At 42.3% G+C, this 25,018-nt stretch overlaps 1 protein-coding gene across 1 annotated transcript in view; it reads right to left on the reverse strand.

Moving 5' to 3' along the window:
* Positions 1–24,316, reverse strand: part of ARHGAP20 (Rho GTPase activating protein 20) — a 209,868-nt gene extending 185,552 nt beyond the window's left edge. The window contains exon 1 of the mRNA XM_040257933.1: positions 24,118–24,316. Within this exon, the coding sequence (XP_040113867.1) occupies positions 24,118–24,222 (105 nt within the window). The 5' untranslated portion in view covers positions 24,223–24,316. The remainder of the gene's footprint in view (positions 1–24,117) is intronic.
* Between the last annotated feature and the right edge of the window lie 702 nt (positions 24,317–25,018).

Raw genomic sequence — 25,018 nt, forward strand, 5'->3', positions numbered from 1 at the left:
AATTTATACTCCAAAATGTCATCAGAGTAGCTGATAGCTCTATTTCATTGGCAGGGTAGGCCCCCAAACTGGGCTTTAGGGAAAGACAGAATTTGAAAAGACCAAGTAAAGGGAGAAGATAAGTTGCTAAAGCACAAGATGGAGACTAGAGTTTTACACATTTAATAGACATTTAAACTTAAATATTTACATATTTAGGAATCTGTTCTTCAAAATAGTTTTGTTTATTGTAACTTAGAAAAAAGATTTTTTTCTTTTCTAAGTGGTATGTAAATATAGGATTAATTGGATAATTCGGTACTGTGTTCTACAGGACCCAAACTTTGTGGTGAGGTTATATTCAATTTGAGTTACCCAGATAATTGCTCTCTAAATTTTCAGTCTTAAAGATTTAACACCTCAACAAAGAGTCCAAGGGGGAGCCACTGGATATAAATGTGTAAAATTTACCATCTAGTCACAAATAGCCATGAATGAAGTTCAGGCTGCGTTACCAAAGCATCCCTCCTGCTTTGCCCTCTCACCCTTTCCTGGCCAGGAGTCTCACCCCCTACCTGAGTAGACCTAGGCCAGCCACATCTGGGGCTGAGTGCCGCTCTAAGAAAAACCACATAAAACCAAGTAGCTCAATGTCTCATTACACGATTCACAAAGGAATAGCTTCTTAACTAATAAAATGTAGATCATCCTACGGAAGAGAAGAAAAACCATCCCATGACAAGGGGACACTAGACTTCTTTGGCACAATTCTTTCCCCCTCAATTCACCATGCCCCCACAGATCTCCCCCAAATCACTGCTGTCAGCAGGGCCATGGCCTCAGTGTTGCTGTTCCCTCCATTAATCCTTTGGCTCACATGTGAAGACAAAATGCCCTAATCTCTTTGGTATAGCTCAGACAACCAAAACAATCATATAAAACATTAATAAAGAACAGGAAACAAATCGTTAAGAAATACAGAATACCATACTTATCAAGCAGGAGACTGAATCAGTCTCAGCGCAGGTTAAATTACATAAAGTTTTTAGCACGATATATATGTGGTGCCCTCCTTCTGAAGAGAAAGCCCACAGTTTTCATCAGATTCCCAGAAGAATCCGTAATCTCTCTGAACCCCAGTGATTTTGATAAACTATTTTATATATTATAGCTTGTAAGCTGTATCTTAACTGTTTCCACTGGTCACATCTCCTGGGAACACAACTCTCAGGAATTTAGCATTCTGAGGCCAGTGTGAATGTAGAGGTTGCAGGGTGAAGGGAAGTCTGGGAGACAAGTATTACCAGTGGGCTGTTCCCATATGAAGAGTCTCAATTCTGGAAGATTGGGTTGACGTTACTTAGAAAGGTGATGGTTCCTTACTATGTAGATTTTCTGCAGGATTCTGTTTCACCTTCAGGTCTAGGTTTGATTCCTATTTCTTTTCTGGAATTTGAATCCTTTTACTAAGGATCTAGGTACTGTGCTTTGAACTTTGAAATACGCCCAATCCTTTAAGCTTGACCTGGGCCCCTTACCCTTGGTCTGTTCTGGCCTTGAGTTTCTGCCTAGCCTTTTGAGTGAGGGGGTGGGGGGCGTGTGGAGGAGTGACATTCCTGCACCTATCTCAGCAGTCTTCCTTCTGCTGCTCCTAATCCTCTGACACCACTCTCAGCAGATCCAAGTGCCTAAACAAGATCTTCATTAACATATGATTTCTAATTCTGAGCTCCTTGGCTTTCAGGCTTACAAAGAATTTGGAAAGGGTTCAAAAGACAGCCATAAAAATGATTTAAAATGTGGAAAAAAGAAAGAAACTTAAGACAAGTTAAAATGATCTGACAAGTTAAAATGATTCTTCATTTGGAAACAGTAAGTCTCCAAGGTAATGCAGAGTTATTATACAGAGGATACCAAGTGTCTTCCAAAGAAGATAAAGTGAAAAGAAATGTGGCTATACTGTAGACTGAGAATCCAGGTTGATCCTGGGCAGTGGGTTTATGAAGAAATTTATGAAAGCTGTGAAAGAAATTATGCACTAACTTCAAGGGGTTCAGAAACCCCCTAATATGGATTCTTTAGGGATCCATGGACTCCAGATTTGAAACTTTTTGATATAAAGAAATCTTTCTGAGTGATAGCTATTAAACATGAGAACGGATAATTAAAGAAGAGTGACAAATTTTCTTCTGTAAAGATGCTTTTAAAATAGGTTTTCATAGAGGTCTAATATAGCAGACTATTTGTACCTAGTTGTATGCAGTAATTAGACTGTGTTTTCTTAGTTATGGGCTTCCCTGGTGGCTCAGCTGGTAAAGCATCCGCCTGCAATACAGGAGACCTGGGTTCGATCCCTGGGTTGGGAAGAACCTGGAGAAGGGAATGGCTACACTCCAGTATTGTGGTCTGGAGGATTCCATGGACTGTACAGTCCATGGGGTCGCAAGGAGTTGGACTCAACTGAGCGACTTTCACTTTCACTTTTCTTTAAACTGTTTTAAGTTGGTAGATGTGTGATGAATCAAACGTGGGGTGAATCTACCTCATTTGGTGGACTCATATTTAGATACTGCAGTCAAACTACAGGCAAAATAATATTTGAAGTCCTACTGTTTGTACTGAGACTCACTTCACTACTAATCAGATATGCAGCCTAAGGTAATTCACATACTCCTCTGGGTCTCCATTTCCTTATACAGAAATTGAGAAAATTTGGACTACATAGTCTCTTAGGTGACTTCTATTTCTGATATTCTCATGGTAAGTGGCTACCAAAGATTCACACTGGATATGCAAGAAAATAAACCTTATATACACAATGAATTTGGAATTCATAGGATTCACTTTTCTAAGTTATAAAAAGTCTTAAAGAGTTGTCAATATAATGGGAATCTAGGTATTAATTCATCCAAAGCACGCTTTTTTTTTCTCAAAAGTGTAGCAAAGTAAAGAACCAATGGTGACTTCAAAAAAAATTCACTCATCTGTTGAAGAATCTGTTCTCAGTCAATAAAGACTTAGATTTTTTTGGTTTATTAACAACTGTGAAATAAAATATACAAAAATAGAAGGAGACTACTGATTCCTTTCTAAATCTATAATAATACAAACTTGTCAGGACAGGTTGAAGCTATGGTCATATCAGCACCAACAAATTTCCCAGTTGTTCAGTGACAGAGAAAACTACGATACTTTGCCTCACAGGCAACGAGCAGATTGGTTTAAAACAGTGTATGTTTTCTTTGTGAAGTTAAAATCACAATTCACAATGTGGCTTTTCAGAATGCCCAAATGCTTGATATCTATATTGAGATTACCTCACAAATATTAGATGCCATTCTGAAACTGAGTAGTTTTTAAAAGATAATCTTGTAAATGGATAAACATTAGGCAAAAAATCAACTGCATTAATCTTTTAGAAGTGATTTTCTTGACTTTGTACCAATTAGTTAAGCCAAGGCTTAGGCAACCCCCAAAAAACTAAACAAGACTTTTATATAAGCTGAAAAACAAATTATGAAGTAGGATTTATTTACTCCTCTGCTAGCAAATGGGAACAATGAGGAGGGGCTTGGACAGAGTTGTAAAAGGGAATTGTGATTAAATTTTAAAAACTGACATCTTTATACTAGTAGCCATTTATTAGGAAAGTATAACATGAACACTATACAGAAATTAAATCTTTGGTTTCCTAAGCTGCCCCCTCTGCAGCTATATTCAGTATTAGATGCAAAAACCTATTCTGCAAAAGAATAAATGAATAGAGGTAAATAAAGATAAAAACAAAATGCATATAATTAATTTTTCTTTTATGTTTCAATAATAATACAAAACTATAGCAACATTACCAGCTAATCTGGAAGGTGCTTTCACTTCAATTCTTTTTTTCATTGGTTAGATGAACTAAATGTTGAATTCCTGTGTTCCTAACAAACTTTATAGTTATGCCTCAGTTAAAGCATTTCACATTATAATTATCTATCTCTTTCCTGAGAGCAAGGGCTATGTCCAAACGTTCTCCTATCTTTCCAAACTTTATCCTATCTTTCAGCAATTACTGAAATTCTCCTCTGTGGCAGGCCTATCCTTGCATTACTAGAGCCTAGCACAATACCTGGTACAAACTATATACTTAATAAATGAAGGTTTTCAGTGAATTTTAAAATGTACTCATTCTCCATATCTATGCTACTGTTCCCAACACACACACAGAAAGGCAAACACACTTACTTAAAGGGTTCTGTTGGAACGCTGTCACTAAGGAAATGTAAGCATCTGCTATGGAACCGGATGGTGAGAGTCATCCTTGTACATTGCAAACTACAGCTTTTGACCTAGTGTTGACATTTACATTGGACTTCCCTGATAGCTCAGTTGGTAAAGAATCCGCCTGCAAAGCAGTTGACACTCCGGTTCAATTCCTGGTGGGGAAGATCCCCTGGAGAAGGGACAGGCTACCGCCTCCAGTATTCTTGGGCTTCCCTGGTGGCTCAGCTGGTAAAGAATCTGCCCACAATGCGGGAGACCTGGGTTTGATCCCTGGGTTGGGAAGATTCCCTGGAGAAGGGAAAGGCTACCCACTCCAGTACTCTGGCCTGGAGAATTCCATGGACTGTGTATAGTCTATGGGGTCGCAAAGAGTCGGACACGAATAAGTGACTTTCACTGACATTTACATTATCATGGAGTTTCATGGTAAACATCTGTCACATAATAAATGTTAATCATTTGCCAACAAATGGTGCTGGGACAACTGGATATACATGCAAAAGAATGAAGCTGGATTCATATCTTATACCATATACAAAAATTAACTCAAAATTGATCAACAGTCTAAAAGAGCTGAAGCTATAAAAATGTTATAAGAAAACATAGGTATAAATATCTGTGACCATGGACTAGGTGGTGGTTTCTTAGATATGACCCCAAAAGCACAAACAACAACAAAAATTAAATTGAACATCATCAAGGTTAAAATTTCTATGCTTCAAAGGACATTATTAAGAAACTGAAAAGACAGCCCACAGAATCGGAGGACATTTTTGCAAATCATATATCTGATAAGGGGTTTGTATCCAGAATATTTAAAGAACTGTTACAATTCAATAAAGTAGGCTAACTTAAAAATGGATCTGAATAGGAAGTTCTCTTAAGAAGATATTAACGGCCAAAAAGCACAAGAAATGACGCTCAACATTGTCAGCCACCAGGAAAGCACAAATTAAAACTACGAAATTCCACTTTATACCCATCAAGATGAGTTAATATCTTATTATCAAGATAATAAAAAGACAACAAGTGTACAGATGTGGAGAAATTAAACTTATTCAGGGCTGGTAGGAATGTAAAATGGTGATGCCTCTTCAGAAGTTCTGCAAATGGCGAAACACCAAGTTACCATACAATCCTGCAATTCCTCTTGGGTATGTATCCAAAAGAAATGAGAACACATGTTCACACAAAAACATGTGCACGAACGTTCCCAGCAACATTACTCATAACAGTCAAAAAGTAGAAACAACACCAATGTCCATCAACTGAAGGCTGCATGAACAAAATGTGATACCGTCATAAAATAGAGTATTACTTGCCAACAAAAGAAGCAACGAATGTGCAACATAGATGGATCTTGAAAACATTATGCTAAGTAAAAGAATTCAGTCCCAAAGGACCACATACTCTATGACTCCATTTAAGTGAAATATTCAGAATAAACAAATCCATAGGAACTAAAATAGATTAGTGCTTGCCTAGGGTTTAGGGGGATGAGAAAATTGAGGTGTAATGGCTAAGGGGTGCAGTATTTCTTCTTGTGGTAATGAAAATGTTCTAAAATTGTGATGGATGCACAATTCTAGGAATATACTTAAAGCCACCGAATATACAGTTTTAAGTGACTGAACTGTATGCTATATAAACTATATCTCAACAAAGCTCTTAAAATGAGTAAAACAAAAACTAACCACCAAGCTACTGAACTACTGAGCTCTAGCCCAGCAAACTGGTTCATAGCCAGAAGCTCTATTTTTCCTTGTTCATACAACAATCATCTGAAGTATAATACATGAAAATGAAAATTACTTATTTTTTTTGCCAATACATTTTTGTACAAAACGTCTGAGTGGCTCTTCATTTGAGCTCCTCAGAGATCTGAGGAATATGCCAACCTGCATGCTGTGGTTTGCCACAGTTCTGCCCCTATTTCTCCAGTATTCTCCTAGTAAATTCTCACCTTTATCTGAGAGTTTAAGGTGGTAAAGCAAGTGTGCCTGCATAGTAATCTAAAGTTGTAAGCAGGTTATGGAAGAAAAAAGTTCTGTTCTTTTACTTTCAACAAGGCATAAAACACTGTTTATATAAAAACCTATATGTAGTCTCTCAGTGGAATTTTAACTTTGTATCAACCAGGAGACAAAGAACTATTTTTGGAACCTCGAAGTATCAACCAGGCAACAAAAAACTATTTTTGGAATGGGGAGATCAGATGAATCTGGTCATTCTTAGTTCTCAAAGAGATGTAAAGGGGAAAAAGCCTATCAAAAGACAGGACCAAGATGAAAGAGTCAAGTCAGGTGAACTTCAATTTTTCATACTTTGTTTTGTTCCAGCTACTTTATGAAGGAAAAAATTCAAGCATTTCAGTCAAATTTAAGTCAAATTTGCTAAAGTCACTTTCAAGTTTAAAATTAGCATAGCATTAAATTAAGGGCTTTGAGGAAAGCTTTTAAGACTAAAGTTTCAAAGACAGAAAAAAATGCTTAATCAAATTTACAACTTAGTTTACTCAAATTCAACTCAATCCTTTGTGGGTGATCTGTACAATTCAATGAACTGTTTCTTGTTTTCCCTACACACCCGAACCATTAACTTGTGGAGACATACCCCAAAGAAAGCGGCCCTGCAAGGGAAAAAGAAAATTATTTCTACTGTTGCCCCTTGCTTCTACATCCTATTATCACAAGGTTTCGACCACTGGATGAGCCAAAGCTTCCCACTATTGTCACTTTAAGTATGAGTATGATACTTCAGCAATGAGTATGATCTTCTATTTACTCATAATAATCCCAGCCAGAATCAGTTTGGGCATTTATTTAAAGCAAATGTCATCACAGAACAGACTACTATAAAGGGATATAATTTCTTTCTGAGCTTAAGAAATGTTTTACTTTTGGCCATATTTCCTGTTTCTGTGAGATAAGCACTTTGAATAAAATAAATATGAGATCTACGTAATGGAGAAGAACGGGCACTTGGCATTGAACCTAAACTCTGGATGCTGGTTCGGTCACTTCTCAGAGTCCTCTCTGTAAAATGACAAAAACTGTTTGACCTACCACAAAGAATCAGATAAGATTTTATACATGAAAGCCCTCTGACAGGGAAAGCACCATGACAGTGTAAAGCTTCAGAATGTGTAAGTACCGTATGCAGTAAATATGAGGACTGTAGAACTCCCCTTCTACAGCACGATTTGTTCCTCTCATATAAACATCTGAAGTACCACTATGGGCCTTCAAATTGACTGGACTTTCTTCTTTGACAAAGCCACCAGTTTCAAACTCGAGTCATGATTCCCTTTCAGCACCACCCTGGAGTATGCAAGTTCAATCACTGACGCTCTCTCCCTAGTCATCAGGGCAGGGCTTCACTAAAATATCACATCACAGTCCATAGGAAGTGCTGCAATTTCTACACCCATGCCACACTATAACAGAGGGGCTCTCTGGTTGCTCCAGCGCCCATCCACCTGCATGAAGGCTAAGGGGCTGAATGTATCAGATGCTGTTGGAAAACTCTTCCTTGCAGCAACCTCTCACTTTCCTCTTGCAGAAGGGAAGGGTACAGTGATCAAATCCAAAACCATAATGGTAAAAAAAAAAAAAAAAGAGCGTATCAAATAAGAATAAAATCCAGGCCAAGGTCTGACCAGATTTAGATATACTGTAACATATTAAAGTCTACTATGGAAGTTGAGGTTCAAGACATTGTAGGCATAGAAGAGGAAATACGGAAACTCTCCTAAATATAAATTAGGACCCAGGTAAACGAGAAAAGCAAAAGGCCACAAAGCAGCTGAGCTTTCCAGATCTTTGAAGCATGAGCTTATATGGGCACATGTACATTTCATTTTCAGAGTCCACACACATGTGACCAGACATCCAGAAACAGGTTTTACCTTTCAGTTGTTCCATGTGAGAGCTGTCTGTCAAAATTAGGTCAAGGCTGCTCAGCCCAGCACTGACATACTGATAGGGCTTTTCTGCTGTCAGCTGGATATTTCTAATCTAAACCTGTCCTGGATAAAGAAAATCAAACTGAAACAAAATTATAAAACAAACTGGGCCGTGATGCCTACTAGACCCATTATTGGTGGCTGACAAAGGCAGTTTCCTCTAACTCCTTTCCAATCTCCCACATTGTGGCCAAGTCTTCAGTAAGTAAACAAAAGTGAGGCATCACCCCACCCTAGGCTGCTTCAGTGTCTACTACCAAACTAAGCATTCACCTCGAAGGCTTTCTGTACACAATAGGACCTTAGAGTTCCTAGAATACTAGGCATGAGTGATCTAGAACACTTGAGATAGCAACAGAACAGGAAAGCAAACTTTCACCTCAATGAAAGTGTATTTTAAAGATATTCAGTAAGTTCAGACTACTTAACATAACAAAATAACACAGACTGGGTGATTTACATGGCACACACTTATTTTTCATAGTTCTAGAGGTTAAGAAGTCCAAGGTCAATGGGTCAGTAGATTTAGTTCTTGGTGATAGTTCTCTTCCCAGTTTGCAGACAGCTACCTTTCTGTTGAAGCCTCACACGGGCGACACAGAGAACAAGCTTTCTGGTCTCTTGTATGGGCGGTAATCCCAACATGGGGATTCTGCCCTCATGAGCTCATCTAAGCTAACTATTTTCCAAAGGCCCCTATCTCCAAATACAGTTGACCCTTGAGGGACACAGATCTGAACTGCACAGGTCCATTTCCACACGAATTTTTTTCAATAAATATGTACTACAGTACTATACCATATGAGGTTGCTGAATATGTAGATGTAGAACCATGGATAGAGAGTGCCCAATGTCAAGTTCTAAGTGGATTTTTTGACTGCATGAAGGGTGACAATGTCTAACCTCCACGATGTTTAAGGGTCAACTATATTATCATACTGGGGGTTATGACCTCAACCTTTGAGTTTCAGGAGACACGAACATTCAGTCTGTAACAGAGGTTTTTTGGTCAAATACTCAGGAGACTGAGGGATATGAGTCACGAAGCTCCAAACTCCATCAAATCACAGTAATAAAATGTACATATATATCTTCAAAGCACTGTTTATATGACTCTATGTACATATAAGTATGTATAACCCCCTTTGCGGAGAACGCAATGGCAACCCACTCCAGTACTCTTTCCTGGAGAATCTCAGGGGCAGCGGAGCCTGGTGGGCTGCTGTCTATGGGGTCACATAGAGTCAGACACCACTGAAGTGACTTAGCAGCAGCAGCAGCAACCCCCTTTGCAACAATGTCTCTTTGGCCTTCCCAGGTGGCTCAGATGGTAAAGAATCCTCCTGCAATATGGGAAGACCTGGGTTCTATCCTGGGTTGGGAAGATCCCTGGAGAGAGAATGGCTACCCACTCCAGTATCCCTTGCCTGGAGAATCCCATGGACAGAGGAGCCTGGTGGGCGACAGTCCACGGGGTCGCAAAGAGTCGGACACGACTGAGAGACTGACACTACTGCTACACATGTAAGTGTGTACACACAAGTATCTAACCTTGATGCTATATGCCTATTTTTGTGACACTGTATAGTTTATAACATGCTTTAATGTCAATTTAAATTGAAGTCCAGTATATTCTCAGCTACCAAAACCTCCTAAGAAGGCAAGTTTTATTATAATCAGTATGTTTGTTACGTGGTATGTGGCCCTATAAGGCACAAGGCCACTTTATATCAAAAGGAACAGCCACCAAGTTCTGGATGGCAGCAGGAGGAGAGGCAAAGGATTCAGAACCCAGATTATCCAAGTTCAAGGTTTCCTTTTCTGAAGGTGCCTGTCTCACTTCTCCCAGGCTACTAAATATATTCCACCTCTTGCCCTGCAGACCTTCCACCAAATCCTAAAATTAGAACAGTGAAGGGGCGGAGAATGATAAAGTGCTTCATAACAACCTTCACTTCAGAATCAAAAAGCAACAACGGCACTACTTAGGAATCTGAGACTCGTGAATTTCCAGTCAATAAGCTACAACTCTCTGTGAGGACTCAATCTTCAAAGCTGATAATTACTTTTTACATAGATGTATAGAAATAAAACATAATTTTCATTTTATAAAAAACAATGTATTCTGTTCTAATATATGAATGTTAGAGTCACAAAATAAGTTTTCTTTTGCTATGTTAAAATGCACTACTGTGTTCACATCTTAAGTGAAAATTAACTAGGGAAGCAAGCTTTTTCTTACACTCAAGATTTATCGTATTAAAATGTTTACTGAATTGAGAGTTTCAGCTACATTTCCCACACCCAATTTTCCGTGGTGGAAACATCTAAGGCACAGGATTCAGCGCACCCACACATAACTTTGAAATATAGTTCTATGAGTTTGGAGAACATGCCAAGTTTTCCTACAGCAAGCAGGACTGAGATTTCAGCATGGAAAGAAGGTCTCCTGAAGAGCTCCTGAAATATGAGTGCCTTATATAAAATATAAATTTCCAAAGAGATTATCAATGATTGTGTCCCTGATTGTCACTATTAGTCCATATTTACTATGAAGGTTAATATTGTGTCAACTTGACTGTCCACAGAATCCCCAGGTTACATATTATCTCTGGGTGTGTCTGTGAGGGTATTTTCAAGATGATATTAGCATTTGAATAAGCAGTCAGTAAAGTAGGTTTCCTCCCCATCATTCAATCATTCATCATTCGCCTTTACAGAACAAGAAGTGGAGGAAAGAGGAATTTGCCCCCTTTTTCCTCCCTCACTGTCCAGCTAGAACATCTCATTTCGTCTGGTTCTCAGGAAAGACTACACCACCTTCCTCCCTGTGGATGGCAATCAAGGGACTCCTACCCCCGTCTGTTTCTCTGTAGAGCCCTGACTAGTACCTTTATATAATGGCAGTAGTGGACATAATATGATTCAATGGTACATGGAGAAGGTAGAGACTCTGCTCTCTGAAGGGCAAAATTACCCCTCAGGAGAAAAACTTCTCAGATATGCTTTGCCCAACTGGTTATGTAAAATTCAAATCTACTCTCTCCTACATCTTATGTTACAATTAATAGAAAATGCATTTGTAGTCCAGCTGGAAAGAGAAACAAGAGTTGGAAAATCTGGGTTCAAATTTTCAGCTCTGCTGCTTGCCACACACAGCCCTGGAGGGTTCCCTGCCTTCTCCTCTAAGAGTGCGTTATTAACAATGCCTACCATACAGCTTACGTGTGTTACGTATAGTGAGGCATTTACTCAAAGAAGTTTCTAAAAAATTTCCTTTTTTCTCAAGCTTCTACCTGAGAATATTTGATATTTATGACCTTCAAGGGCGACTGCTTTGATGATGCATGTTTTGGATCAAATTATTATACTAGTGCCTCCTAAATCCATATGATGAAGCTCTGACCCCCAGTGTAACGTTACTACGAGGCAGGGGTTGCTGGGAAGTAATCAGGTTTAGATGAAGTCTTGAGAGTGAGGCTGCTCTGACAAGGTTAGTGCCTTTGTAAGAAGAAACCAAAGATATCCAACTTCATCTCCATCTCTCCCTCCCCGTCTTTCCTCATCTCCCTCACCGCTTTTCTTCTCACTCAGTCTCCCACGTGAGGACACGACAATAATTGGAAGCCAAGAAGAGGACTCCCACCAGGAACTGAACTGGCTGGCATACAGGTCATGGGAATTCACAACATCCACAACTGCTGGGAATAATTGTCTGTTGTTTAAACCTCCAGTTTATTGTATTTTGTTACAGCAACCTGAGCTGAATAAGACAAACAGCATTCACTCATTTGCATGTAAATGTTCTTGTGGATTCATATCAATGTATGACAAAACCAAAACAGAATTGTAAAGTAAAATAAAAATAAATAAATAAATAAATAAATAAATCCAGGGAAATAAAACTCTTTTTATTGCTTTACAGGTGCTTTCACCTGGTACCTGTGAAAAATTACTGATGGCTTCTGCATTTTTTGGAAAGTGTTTTTATATATTTTCTCCTTTGACCCATAAAAAACAACCTTGTGAGATATACAGGATATGGATTATTATCCCCATTTTACAAAGAAACAAAAACAAAACAAAGAAATTCAGAGGTCACACCAGTGATAACAGAGGCTGTTTCTGATTAGAAAAAAAATCTATTTCAGTTTTTGATATTTCCAGACTGCTCTCAGCCAAAACAATCTCTCAGGTACCTGATTTTATGCCACTCACTTTGTGAATAACGTCACAAAAGTGTTCAGTAGGATATGGGCTTAACGATGGACATAATATTTTTCTCAGTTCTAAAGAATGAAATCAAGTCTTCAGTTCAGTTCAGTTCAGTCACTCAGTCGTGTCCGACTCTTTGTGACCCCATGAATCGCAGCACGCCAGGCCTCCCTGTCCATCACCAACTCCCGGAGTTCACTCAGAGTCACGTCCATTGAGTTGGTGATGCCATCCAGCCATCTCATGCTCTGTCGTCCCCTTCTTCTCCTGCCCCCAATCCCTCCCAGCATCAAAGTCTTTTCCAATGAGTCAACTCTTTGCATGAGGTAGCCAAAGTACTGGAGTTTCAGCTTTAGCATCATTCCTTCCAAAGAAATCCCAGGGCTGATCTCCTTCAGAGTGGACTGGTTGGCAAGAGTCTTCTCCAACACCACAGTTCAAAAGCATCAATTCTTCAGCACTCAGCCTTCTTCACAGTCCAACTCTCACATCCATACATGACTACTGGAAAAACCATAGCCTTGACTTGATGGACCTTAGTTGGCAAAGTAATATCTCTGCTTTTGAATATGCTATCTAGGTTGGTCATAACTTTCCTTCCAAGGAGTAAGCGTCTTTTAATTTCATGGCTGCAATCACCATCTGCAGTGATTTTGGAGCCCCAAAAAATAAAGTCTGACACTGTTTCTACTGTTTCCCCATCTATTTCCCATAGAGTGATGGGACTGGATGCCATGATCTTTGTTTTCTGAATGTTGAGCTTTAAGCCAACTTTTTCACTCTCCTCTTTTACTTTCATCAAGAGGCTTTTTAGTTCCTCTTCACTTTCTGCCATAAGGGTGGTGTCATCTGCATATCTGAGGCTATTGATATTTCCCCTGGCAATCTTGATTCCAGCTTGTGCTTCTTCCAGTCCAGCGTTTCTCATGATGTACTCTGCATAGAAGTTAAATAAGCAGGGTGACAATATACAGCCTTGATGTACTCCTTTTCCTATTTGGAACCAGTCTGTTGTTCCATGTCCAGTTCTAACTGGGGCTTCCTGACCTGCATACAGATTTCTCAAGAGGCAGGTCAGGTGGTCTGGTATTCCCATCTCTGGAAGAATTTTCCACAGTTTATTGTGATCCACACAGTCAAAAGCTTTGACATAGTCAATAAAGCAGAAATAGATGTTTTTCTGTAACTCTCTTGCTTTTCCATGATCCAGCGGATGTTGGCAATTTGATCTCTGGTTCCTCTGCCTTTTCTAAAACCAGCCTGAACATCAGGAAGTTCACGGTTCACATATTGCTGAAGCCTGGCTTGGAGAATTGTGAGCATTATTTTACTAGAGTGTGAGATGAGTGCAATTGTGCGGTAGTTTGAGCATTCTTTGGCATTGCCTTTCTTTGGGATTGGAATGAAAACTGACCTCTTCCAGTCCTGTGGCCATTGCCGAGTTTTCCAAATTTGCTGGCATATTGAGTGCAGCACTTTCACAGCATCATCTTTCAGGATTTGAAATAGCTCAACTGGAATTCCATCACCTCCACTAGCTTTGTTCGTAGTGATGCTTTCTAAGGCCCACTTGACTTCAAGATGTTTCATTCAAACCCCAGTGCAAGACACACACATGGCTTAAAGTTGGCTCTCAGGGGTGTTCTACCACGAGTTGCTATAAATACACTGGGACCCAGAGAATGTAGAAATAAAAGCCAGAATGAACTGTATAATGGCAGCTGTTATACTTTTTAATGTTGGAGCTATTTTTAAATCCTTTTGCTTTGATTTTCTATGCCTGCAAGTCTCTCTTTCCTCCTCAAAACCTATCTTATTTAAAGACTTTTCAATTAGTGTGTGAAACCAATGGGTCAGGGGGCTTGAAAATGACAAAAATCATCATCCCTAACTGAAATCATTCTAATAAGTGCTGCCATTTCATTTCACAAAAACTGTTCTATTCAAAGGTGGATATGCTCAAGGATATGTTATCCAGGATTCCATCAATAATGCATTATCTACTGCTGATATTAATATTGTATTCTAGAATCACACTTTTAGAAAATACTATACAAATCTACTGTCTATTCTTTTGAAGAGCCTCGATTATGGAAAACTTTCTATTTTTGGAAACAGTAAAATCATCTGACTAACAAAGAAGGGATGAACCAGCTAGGTAATCCTTCTTGAGGTTAAAATAATAAATGTAGCTATTAAGAGACTGACTTTTTATACAGCATTTACAAACTAGGTCCTCAAACATATTATATGCTTTGCTACCTCAGGACCTTTGAACAACTGCTCCCATTTCCTGGAATCTTTTTATTGCATGATCTTTTTCATCAGTAACAGAGTTAAGCATGTAAAAAGAAACAAAAAAAAAAGCCTTTCCTGAAACACCCTAATGCCAGAGTGGTCTAACTCCACATTCACATTTCTCTAAATTAGTGTCATGCTAGTTTCTTCAGTAACAGTTCCCACCATTTAATAAATTTGCTATTATTGTTGTTTTTGTCTCCTCTCAATCTGTGCTGTCCAATACCTCTACACACATGTGGCAATTTAAATTCAAATAAACTACAATTACGTAAAATCTACAAAAAAAAGAAAAACTGGACTTCATCAAAATTAATAGCTCCATTCTTTGAAAGAAAATGGTAACAGAATAAAATGAGAAGACACAGAACGGGAGAACATATTTACAGGTCACAAAAATGTGATAAAGGACTCGATTCCAGAATATTTAAATAGGTTTCAACACTCAATAGTAAGAAAACTAACAGGCTTCCTTGGTGGTTCAGTGGTAAAGAATCTGCCTCCCAATGCAGGAGATTGGGTCTGATCCCTGGTCCAGGAAGGCCCACGTGTTGCGTGGCAACTCAGCCTGAGTACCACATCTACTGAGCCTGTTCTCAGAGTCTGGGAGCCTCAACTACTGAAGGCCATGTGCTCTAGAGCCTGTACTTCGCAACAAGAGAAGCCACTGCGATGAGAAGACTGCATATCAAACTAGATAGTGTGCACACACAGCAACAAAACCCCAGCACAGCAGACAACAATAATAAATGTTTATAAATTTTTTTTTTAAAAGAAAGAAAACTAACAACCAAAATTGGGCAAAATATTTGAATAGGCACTTCCTTCACTGCAGACAACAAATGGATGACAGTAAGTGTACGAAAAGATGTTCAATATCATTACTCACTCAGTTCAGTTCAGTTCAGTTTAGTTCAGTTCAGCCGCTCAGTCGTGTCCGACTCTTTGCGACCCCATGAATTGCAGCACACCAGGCTTCCCTGTCCACTAGCAACTCCCGGAGTTCACCCAAACTCATGTCCCTCGAGTCAGTGATACCATCCAGCCATCTCATCCTCTGTTGTCCTCTTCTCCTCCTGCCCCCAATCCCTCCCAGCATCAGGGTCTTTTCCAATGAGTCAACTCTTCGCATGAGGTGGCCAAAGTACTGGAGTTTCAGCTTCAGCATCAGTCTTTCCAATGAATACCCAGAACTGATCTCCTTTACAATGGACTGGTTGGATCTCCTTGCAGTCCAAGGGACTCTCAAGAGTCTTCTCCAGCACCACAGTTCAAAAGCATCAATTCTTCGGTGCTCAGCTTTCTTCACAGTCCAACTCTCATATCCATACATGACTACTGGAAAAACCATAGCCTTGACTAGACTGACCTTTGTTGGCAAAGTAATGTCTCTGCTTTTTAATATGCTGACTAGGTTGGTCATAACTTTCCTTCCAAGGAGTAAGCGTCTTTTAATTTCATGGCTGCAATCACCATCTGCAGTGATTTTGGAGCCCAAAAAGTAAAGTCTGACACTGTTTCCACTGTTTCCCCATCTATTTCCCATGAAGTGATGGGATCAGATGCCTCTAGGGAAATGCAAATTAAAACCAAAATGAAATACAACTTTCTACCCTCTGTTGTTATTTAGTCACTAAGTTGTGTCTGACCCCTTTGCGACCCCATGGAAAGCTGTCTGCCAGGCTCCTCTGTCCATTGGATTTCCCAGGCAAGGATACTAGAGTAGGTTGCCGTTTCCTTCTCCAGGGGATCTTCCCAACTCAGGGACTGAAATAGCATCTCTGGTATCTCTGCATTGGCAGATGGATTCTTTACCAGTGAGCCACCAGGGAAGCCCTTCTATCCTCTAGGGTGATCAAAATAAAAAAGACAGATAATAAGTGTTGGTGAAGATGTAGAGAAATTGGACTCATACGCACTGTTAATGGGAATGTAAAACCACTTTGGAAAACAATTTCACAGTTTATTAAAACGTTAAACATACACCTAAATTATGACCCAGGCTCAACATTTAAGTATTTTTCCAAAAGAAGTGAAAGCACAAGTCCATACAAAGACTTGTACATGAATGTTCAGAGCAGCTTTGTTCATAGTATCCCAAACCAGGAAAAAACCAAAACAGCCATAAATAGGTGAATGCATAAACAAACTGTGCTTCATCCACATGATAGAATACTAGTGGGTACTGATCTGAACACAAATAAAATGGGTGATTCTCAAAATAATTATACTAAATTAAAGAAGCCAGACAAAAAGAATATATAGTATGATTCCTGGAGAAGGCAATGGCACCCCACTCCAGTACTCTTTCCTGGAAAATCCCATGGACGGAGGAGCCTGGTAGGCTGCAGTCCATGGGGTCGCTAAGAGTCAGACACGACTGAGTGACTACACTTCGACTTTTCACTTTCATGCATTGGAGAAGGAAATGGCAACCCACTCCAGTATTCTTGCCTAGAGAATCCCAGGGATGGCAGAGCCCGGTGGGCTGCCTTCCATGGGGTCGCACAGAGTCAGACACTACTGAAGCGGCTTAGCAGCAGCAGCAGCAGCAGCAGTATGATTCCATTTACATAAAATTCTTTAAAATGCAAATTAACCAATAGTGACAGAAAGCAGACCAGTGGTTGCCTAGAAATTGGGAGGGGACAAAGGGATTAGAAAGGGACATGAGGATACTTTAAGGAATGATAAATATGTTCATTTTCTTGGCTGTGGTCATGGTATCAGAGTTGTATAATGTGTCAAAACCTATTGATTTATGTACTTTAAACATGTACAGCTTATTGCATGCCAGTTCAGTTCAGTTGCTCAGTCGTGTCCGACTCTTTGCAACCCCATGAATCGCAGCACGCCAGGCCTCCCTGTCCATCCATCACCAACTACCAGAGTTCACTCAGACTCACATCCATCGAGTCAGTGATGCCATCCAGCCATCTCATCCTCTGTCGTCCCCTTCTCCTCCTGCCCCCAATCCCTCCCAGCATCAGAGTCTTTTCCAATGAGTCAACTCTTAGCATGAGGTGGCCAAAGTACTGGAGTTTCAGCTTTAGCATCATTCCTTCCAAAGAAATCCCAGGGCTGATCTCCTTTAGAATGGACTGGTTGGAACTCCTTGCAGTCCAAGGGACTCTCAAGAGTCTTCTCCAACACCACAGTTCAAAAGCATCAATTCTTCGGCGCTCTGCCTTCTTCAAAGTCCAACTCTCACATCCATACATGACTACAGGAAAAACCATAGCCTTGACTAGACGGACCTTAGTCAGCAAAGTAATGTCTCTGCTTTTGAATATGCTATCTAGGTTGGTCATAACTTTTTTCCAAGGAGTAAGCGTCTTTTAATTTCATGGCTGCAGTCACCATCTGCAGTGATTTTGGAGCCCCCCAAAATAAAGTCTGACACTGTTTCCACTGTTTCCCCATCTATTTCCCATGAAGTGATGGGACCAGATGCCATGATCTTCATTTTCTGAATGTTGAGCTTTAAGCCAACTTTTTCACTCTCCTCTTTTATTTTCATCAAGAGGCTTTTTAGTTCCTCTTCACTTTCTGCCATAAGGGTGGTGTCATCTGCATATCTGAGGTTATTGATATTTCTCCCGGCAATCTTGATTCCAGCCTGTGTTTCTTCCACTCCAATGTTTCTCATGATGTACTCTGCATAGAAGTTAAATAAGTAGGGTGACAATATACAGCCTTGACGTACTCCTTTTCCTATTTGGAACCAGTCTGTTGTTCCATGTCCAGTTCTAACTGTTGCTTCCTGACTTGCATACAGATTTCTCAAGAGGCAATTGCATGCCAAGTATACCTCAAAAAACTGTTAAAAATTTTTAATTGCTCGGCTGTACCAGGCATACATCAAGAGCTCAATAGCTACATAACAGCTAGTGTCTATTAAATTGGGCATTGTAAATAAAGACTAGTTCTGCCACTGTCAAAAGTTCCAGTTAACAGTTATGCTCCAGGGGTCAGCAAACTACACCACAGATTCACCTCTTGTTTTTCTAAATAAAGTTTTATTGGAATATAGTTATGCCCACTTATTTACATATTGTCTATGGATGCTTTAGCATGACAGTGGCATAGTAGGTAGCTGCAACGGAGACCTTATGGTCTACAAACCTAAATTATTCACTATCTGGCTCTCTGAAAAGATTTGCTGATCCTGCTCTAAATCATAAACCCTGAACAAGAGGGCCATATCTATTCCTGCTGACTGCTGAACATAACCCAGCTTATATTTAATGAGTACCTAATATATAGCTTCCCTGGTGGCTCAGATGGTAAAGAGTATGCCTGCAATGTGGGAGACCTGGGTTCGATGCCTGGGTTGGGAAGATCTCCTGGAGAAGGAAATAGCAACCCACTCTAGTATTCTTGCCTGGAGAATCACATGGACAGAGGATCCTGGAGGGCTACAGTCCATGGGGTTGCAAAGAGTCGGACACGACTGAACGACTGACACACACATAATAAGGAGCACTGTCCCAGGCATTGAGGCAACAGCCTTGAACAACACAGAAAATGTCCCTAGTCTCGTGGTGTTCACAATCTGGTGAGCTGTTCAGGTAACACAACCAGAAAAGAAATAAGAATATACAAGGCAAGACTGAATACTGGGATAAGAATAAAACAGAAAGCACAGGGCATGACTGAGGGGCAACTTCCACTTGGGTAATCAGAACAGGCCTCTGGGAGAACCTAAGATGAGAATGACATGAAAAAAATCAACACTGCAAAGATCTGTGGCAAAAAAAAAACAAACAAACAAAAAAACAGACAATAGCACCACCAAAGCCTCAGAACAGAATCAATTTGATGACTCGATGTGTGAAAAAGAAGGCCCATGTAGCTGGAGAATACACAAACAAGGCAGGTAAAGCAGATGAGGTGAGAGTAGGGAGGGCTAAAAAGAGGAGTTTCAATTTTATTCTAAACATGACAGAAAGCCACAACACGATTGTACACAGTTAGAAACATGATCAATTTACATTTTTCAAGATCACTCTGGCACTTCTAAATGGTGACTGGATCAGGTAAAAGCAAAAAAGGTGTTAGACAAGTTAGGGGATTTCTGCAAAGGTTCAAGTGAGAGATGGTAGTGGTTTGGCTTGGACTACAATAACAGCACTGGAGATGAAGTGAAGAAATTCAAGGTATGTTTTGAAGTGACAGTGGACGAGCATTTCCGATGGTTGTTGTAGACTGAGGAAATAAATACCAGATTTTTGGCTTAAATGATTGGGACAAAGTAGTGTGAATTACAAACACAGTGGGAAGTACAAACATAAGAGCTAACATATGCTAATATTTACTCAATTTCACATTAAATTTTTCTATCTTGAGAGTTATGTACTATTGTTATTTTCATTTTACAAATAGGAAACTGAAAAGGTTAAGTAACTGACCTAGATTTGAAGGCTAGTACAAACACAATGTAGACCTGAACCAGATCAGTTCAGTTCAGTTGCTCAGTGTGATGTCTGACTCTTTGCGACCCCATGAACCGCAGCACGCCAGGCCTCCCTGTCCATCACCAATTCCCCGAGTCCACCCAAGAAAAGTGAAGTGAAAGTGAAGTCGCTTAGTTGTGTCTGACTCTTTGCGACTCCATGAACCACAGCACACCAGGCCTCCGTGTCCATCACCAACTCCCGGAGTTCACCCAAACCCATGTCCATCGAGTTGGTGATGCCATCCAACCATCTCATCCTCTGTCGTCCCCTTCTCCTCCTGCCCTCAATCTTTCCCAGTATCAGGGTCTTTTCAAATGAGTCAGCTCTTTGCATCAGGTGGCCAAAGTATTGGAGTTTCAGCTTCAACATCAGTCCTTCCAATGAACACCCAGGACTGATCTCCTTTAGGATACACTGGTTGGATCTTCTTGGAGTCCAAGGAACTCTCAAGAGTCTTCTCCAACACCACAGTTCAAAAGCATCAATTCTTCTGCGCTCAGGTTTCTTTATAGTCCAACTCTCACATCCATACATGACTACTAGAAAAACCATAGCCTTGACTAGATGGATCTTTGTTGACAAAGTAATGTCTCTGCTTTTTAATGTGCTGTCCAGGTTGGTCATAACTTTCCTTCCAAGGAGTAAGCGTCTTTTAACTTCAGGGCTGCAATCACCATCTGCAGTGATTTTGGAGCCCCCCAAAATAAAGTCAGCCACTGTTTCCACTGCTTCCCCATTTATTTACCAGGTCATCAAACTCCAAATTTCACCACACTGTGCAAAACTGCCTTTTCAATGGTAGTTTCTAGGAATATGAACCATATTCTAGACAACGGCAGTACCACTGCATTTTAACTTTCAGGATGACTAGTTTGAAAGATGCTATGGTTTTGCTTGTCCTTCAGTTCAGTTCAGTTCAGTTGCTCAGTCATGTCCGACTCTTTGCAACCCCATGAATTGCAGCACGCCAGGCCTCCCTGTCCATCACCAACTCCTGGAGTTCACCCAAACTAACGTCCATCGAGTTGGTAATGCCATCCAGCCAACTCATCCTCCTTTGTCCCCTTCTCCTCCTGCCCCCAATCCCTCCCAGCATCAGAGTCTTTTCCAATGAATCAACTCTTCGCATGCTTATCCTTCAGGGACTATTAATTAAGATCAACTTGTTTTCATAAAGTAAAAGATGTAATAGTCTGCTATATACACTTTTCCAAGCACTTTCACCACTATCTTCTCTTTGATACTCCTTTTATAAATGAGGAAACTAAAGCAAGTGATTTCCTCAACATCACTCAAATAGTAACAGAGATTGGACTAAAAGCCAAGTGAACCTATTCCATACAGTAGTCTGGCCAATAACATTGTCTTTAAAAATGCTGAATATTCAGTAAGAAACACATTTTACTCCACTACCCCAAATGCACATACATATAAACAAAACAGAGCAAAAAGTCATACAAAGCAATCTTTACCCTTACTATTGTGCCAATACTTTCTGTTCTATTTCATTTTTTAAAATGCTGACTGCAACTGACAATTTCAACAACACTGATCCAAGTCTCAGTAATTAACAGTACAACAGCATAGTAGACATTTTAAGAAATAAGTCTCATGATTCACTAGGACTACCAAGCACTAAAAAGGTAAGAGGAAACATAAAAAAGATCAATCTGCTGAGTATTGGGGATACAAGAAGATTGTGGTCCATGAGAGTGTAAATACCAATGATTCTGAGTTACAATTTGGAAATATTATTTTATTATAATTAATTACTATTGCTATGGAGGTCTCAAATCAAACAGATACACCTACTACCTACTAACATTTAAAACAGGCAGAGATACACATTTCTGGAAAAATATTAAAATAAAATATATAATATTAAATGTTAAAATATTAAAAGTAAAAATATAAAAAGCAGTTCTTCAATAAACACAAGTCTTCAATTTTACTTTTGCCCTAAAGGGAGTAAAAAGCTGTAGAAAGACCAAGCAGGCAAACCTATTTCCTTTTTTTAAAAATGAAAAGAAAAAGACTGGATTGATTGTGTGACAAATCATTACGTTTTATAACGCAGGACAAAAATGGCTTAAGATGCACAACAATCTTTCATTTATTGAACAAATACTTCTTGATTGGTCAAGTTACTCTCATGCTTTCTTGCTTAATTACCATTAGCAAAAAAAAGGAGGGGTGGGGATAAGATGTGTTCTGGCCAACAAATACTTTATTTTCCCCAATTTCTTAAGTTTACAAGAATAAAAATTGCTTTTATTTTTCTTTTTCTTTTATTTTTTGTTTTTAAATTTTATTTTTACTTTATTTTACTTTACAATACTGTATTGGTTTTGCCATACATTGACATGAATCCACCACGGGTGTATACAAGCTCCCAGTCCTGAATTCCCCTCCAACCTCCCACCCCCCACCCCATATCATCTCTCTGGATCATCCCCATGCACCAGCCCCAAGCATCCTGTAAACTATGTTGATTACTGAATAGTCATACAATGCCAACCTAGCATTTTCTCTCTCTCTCTGCATATCTGAAGGGGAAAAGCGACAAGGACAAACCGCAGCCTCCATATATCAAAGAGAGCCAGCGCTACAGGAGATACATCATCAAGTTCACTGACACTCCTAGATGGCTCTGCAACAGGGTCAAGGTCCCTGGGTGCTCACACAAACTTCTACACTCCGCACCAACCTCACTTCTTTTCTACTGACCTCCAGCCAACCCAGGATTCTGCTGGGCAGAGTCATGAAAGGCAGTAAGATCCGGACAACCAGGGAGCCTGCGTAGCCCCTTAAGGTTCCAATGATACAAATGCATTGAGACATTCCTCAAGATGTTTCTAAGAGATGACTTAGATTATCCCTCTAGTCCCATTTTTCTTTTGTTTTTCCCCAACAGAAGCTGGAAGGTCACTATCAGGACACAGAGCAAAAACGGCCAAATATCAGAAGGGGGAGGGGAGGAGCCAGAGCAGAAAAGGCTAGAAACACCCAAATCAATTCCTCTGAGAGCCAAGCCGCAGAGGCCGGCAGCTCGCGGCCGCTTGCACTTGCTGAGGGAACCTTTCCAAAGAAACCTGACCCGATCGGAGTCAGCACGCCGCTCGGCGGCCGCGTTTATCCTAAAGGAACGCTACAAGTTGTTGCCGCATCCTTGCTCCCGGCTTTGACAGGGGCCGCGCGCGCCGCCCGCAGCCCAGCCCCGCGGAGCCCCGGGGGCCAGCGGACGAGCGCAGGGTGCGGGCCCCTCCGCCGACGCCCACCCGCTCTCTCCAGTCCGGTTCCCAGCCGAACTGGCCCTCCGAGTCCCCGGGCGTCAACCGCTAGCATCCCCAGCACAGCTGCCAAGGCTGACCACCGCCTTGCAGTGACCCGGGGTCATTCCGGGTCTCGTTCCCTAGCCCGCAAGCACCCGACCCGGCCGCCCCTCGCCCTGCAAAACCCCGCGGAGCGGCCGCGTCCAGGTGAGGGGCTGAGAGCCCCACGGGCGCCGCTCTCCGGCCGCCTACCTTCCCTCCGCGCGGTCGCCGCGCCAGGGCGGATCGCCTCGGCCCCGGCGATCTCGAAGCTGACCCCGTCAGGGGCCGATGAGCGCCTGAGGGACCTCGGGGAACCCCGGGCCCGGCGGGGCTGGGGAGGGCGATGGCGCAAAAGCGGACCGCGCGCCCCGCCTGAGGGAGGAGAGCGGCGGATGAGGACGGGGAGGGCGGCCCCTCGGCTCGCTAGGAGAGCGACACTGACTCTAGACGCGACGAGCCCGGGGGTGCCGGGGTGACCTGGGGAGACGGGAAGGCGGGCCTGGCCTCGTACAGACGCGGCGGGTCTCGAGCCTCGAGCGTTGAATCCCCGCGGCATCCGGCCCGCGCAGCGGCGGAGGGCGCGCGCCGGCGGCGGCGGGGCCCCGCTCGGCGTCCTCACCTTCTTCGTGCCGGGGCCGCCTGCGATCCGAGACACTCCTGTCAGGGAAGAGGAGCGCCCCGGTTGTCCCCCTAGAGTCTCCTGCTGGGGGGACATCGCTTCCATGAAGAGCACTTGAGAGCAAATCCCAGCCCAGGAGGAGGTTACGCGGGCATGTCCGCGGGACGGCGGCCGGACAGGCGAGGGCGCGCGGGACCGAGACGGGCGGCCGCGCTCAGGCGGCGAGCCGGGCTCCGGGGGCGAGCCGCGCGCCTCCCGTCGGGGCCATGTACCGCCGCCCGCGCTCGGCACCGAAGCTGCAGGGTTTGCCGCGGCGATGGCCCGTCAGCTCCGCGGCCGCCCCGCCTCGGGCCCGCCCCTCGGCGCCTGGCGCCCAGCGCCGGGCCCGCCCCCGGCCGCGGCCCACACAGCGCCGACCCTTCGCGAGGCGCGCCAGGGCGCGCGCCCTCCTAGCTATTATATTAGGGAACGGGCGACCAACTGACCTTCTCGGTCCGCGCCTCCGAGTGCGGTCAGCTCACCGGGCGGTGTCCCGAACGCGGGCCTCTAGCGCGGATGCGCGCCTCTCCAGGCCCTCGAACCACTCGCACCCGACCCCATCCCTTCCCGCGCCGCGGCACCGCGTGCGGGGCGCGGCTGTGGCGACCTCAGCCTGAACCGAGGAGTGGCGGCGATTCCTGCCTCGCTCTCGGCCGACAGCGGAGGGGTCCCCCGCCCCTCCCCCGGCGGGGAGGCCGGGGACGGAGGCGCACGTCGTAGAGGGCCTTTCAGTGGAAGCCCGCACGCTAGCCTGCTCCCGGACCGGCGCGGGCTCTGCAGCCCCCGCACGATTTGCACGGGCGGTTTCCGCTGTCTGCGGGCTGCAGAGACCTGGGCATTCCAAGCGTGTAAGCGCAATTAA

The sequence above is a fragment of the Oryx dammah genome, unplaced genomic scaffold (assembly GCF_014754425.2).
Source record: "Oryx dammah isolate SB20612 unplaced genomic scaffold, SCBI_Odam_1.1 HiC_scaffold_17, whole genome shotgun sequence".
Lineage (NCBI taxonomy): Eukaryota > Metazoa > Chordata > Mammalia > Artiodactyla > Bovidae > Oryx > Oryx dammah.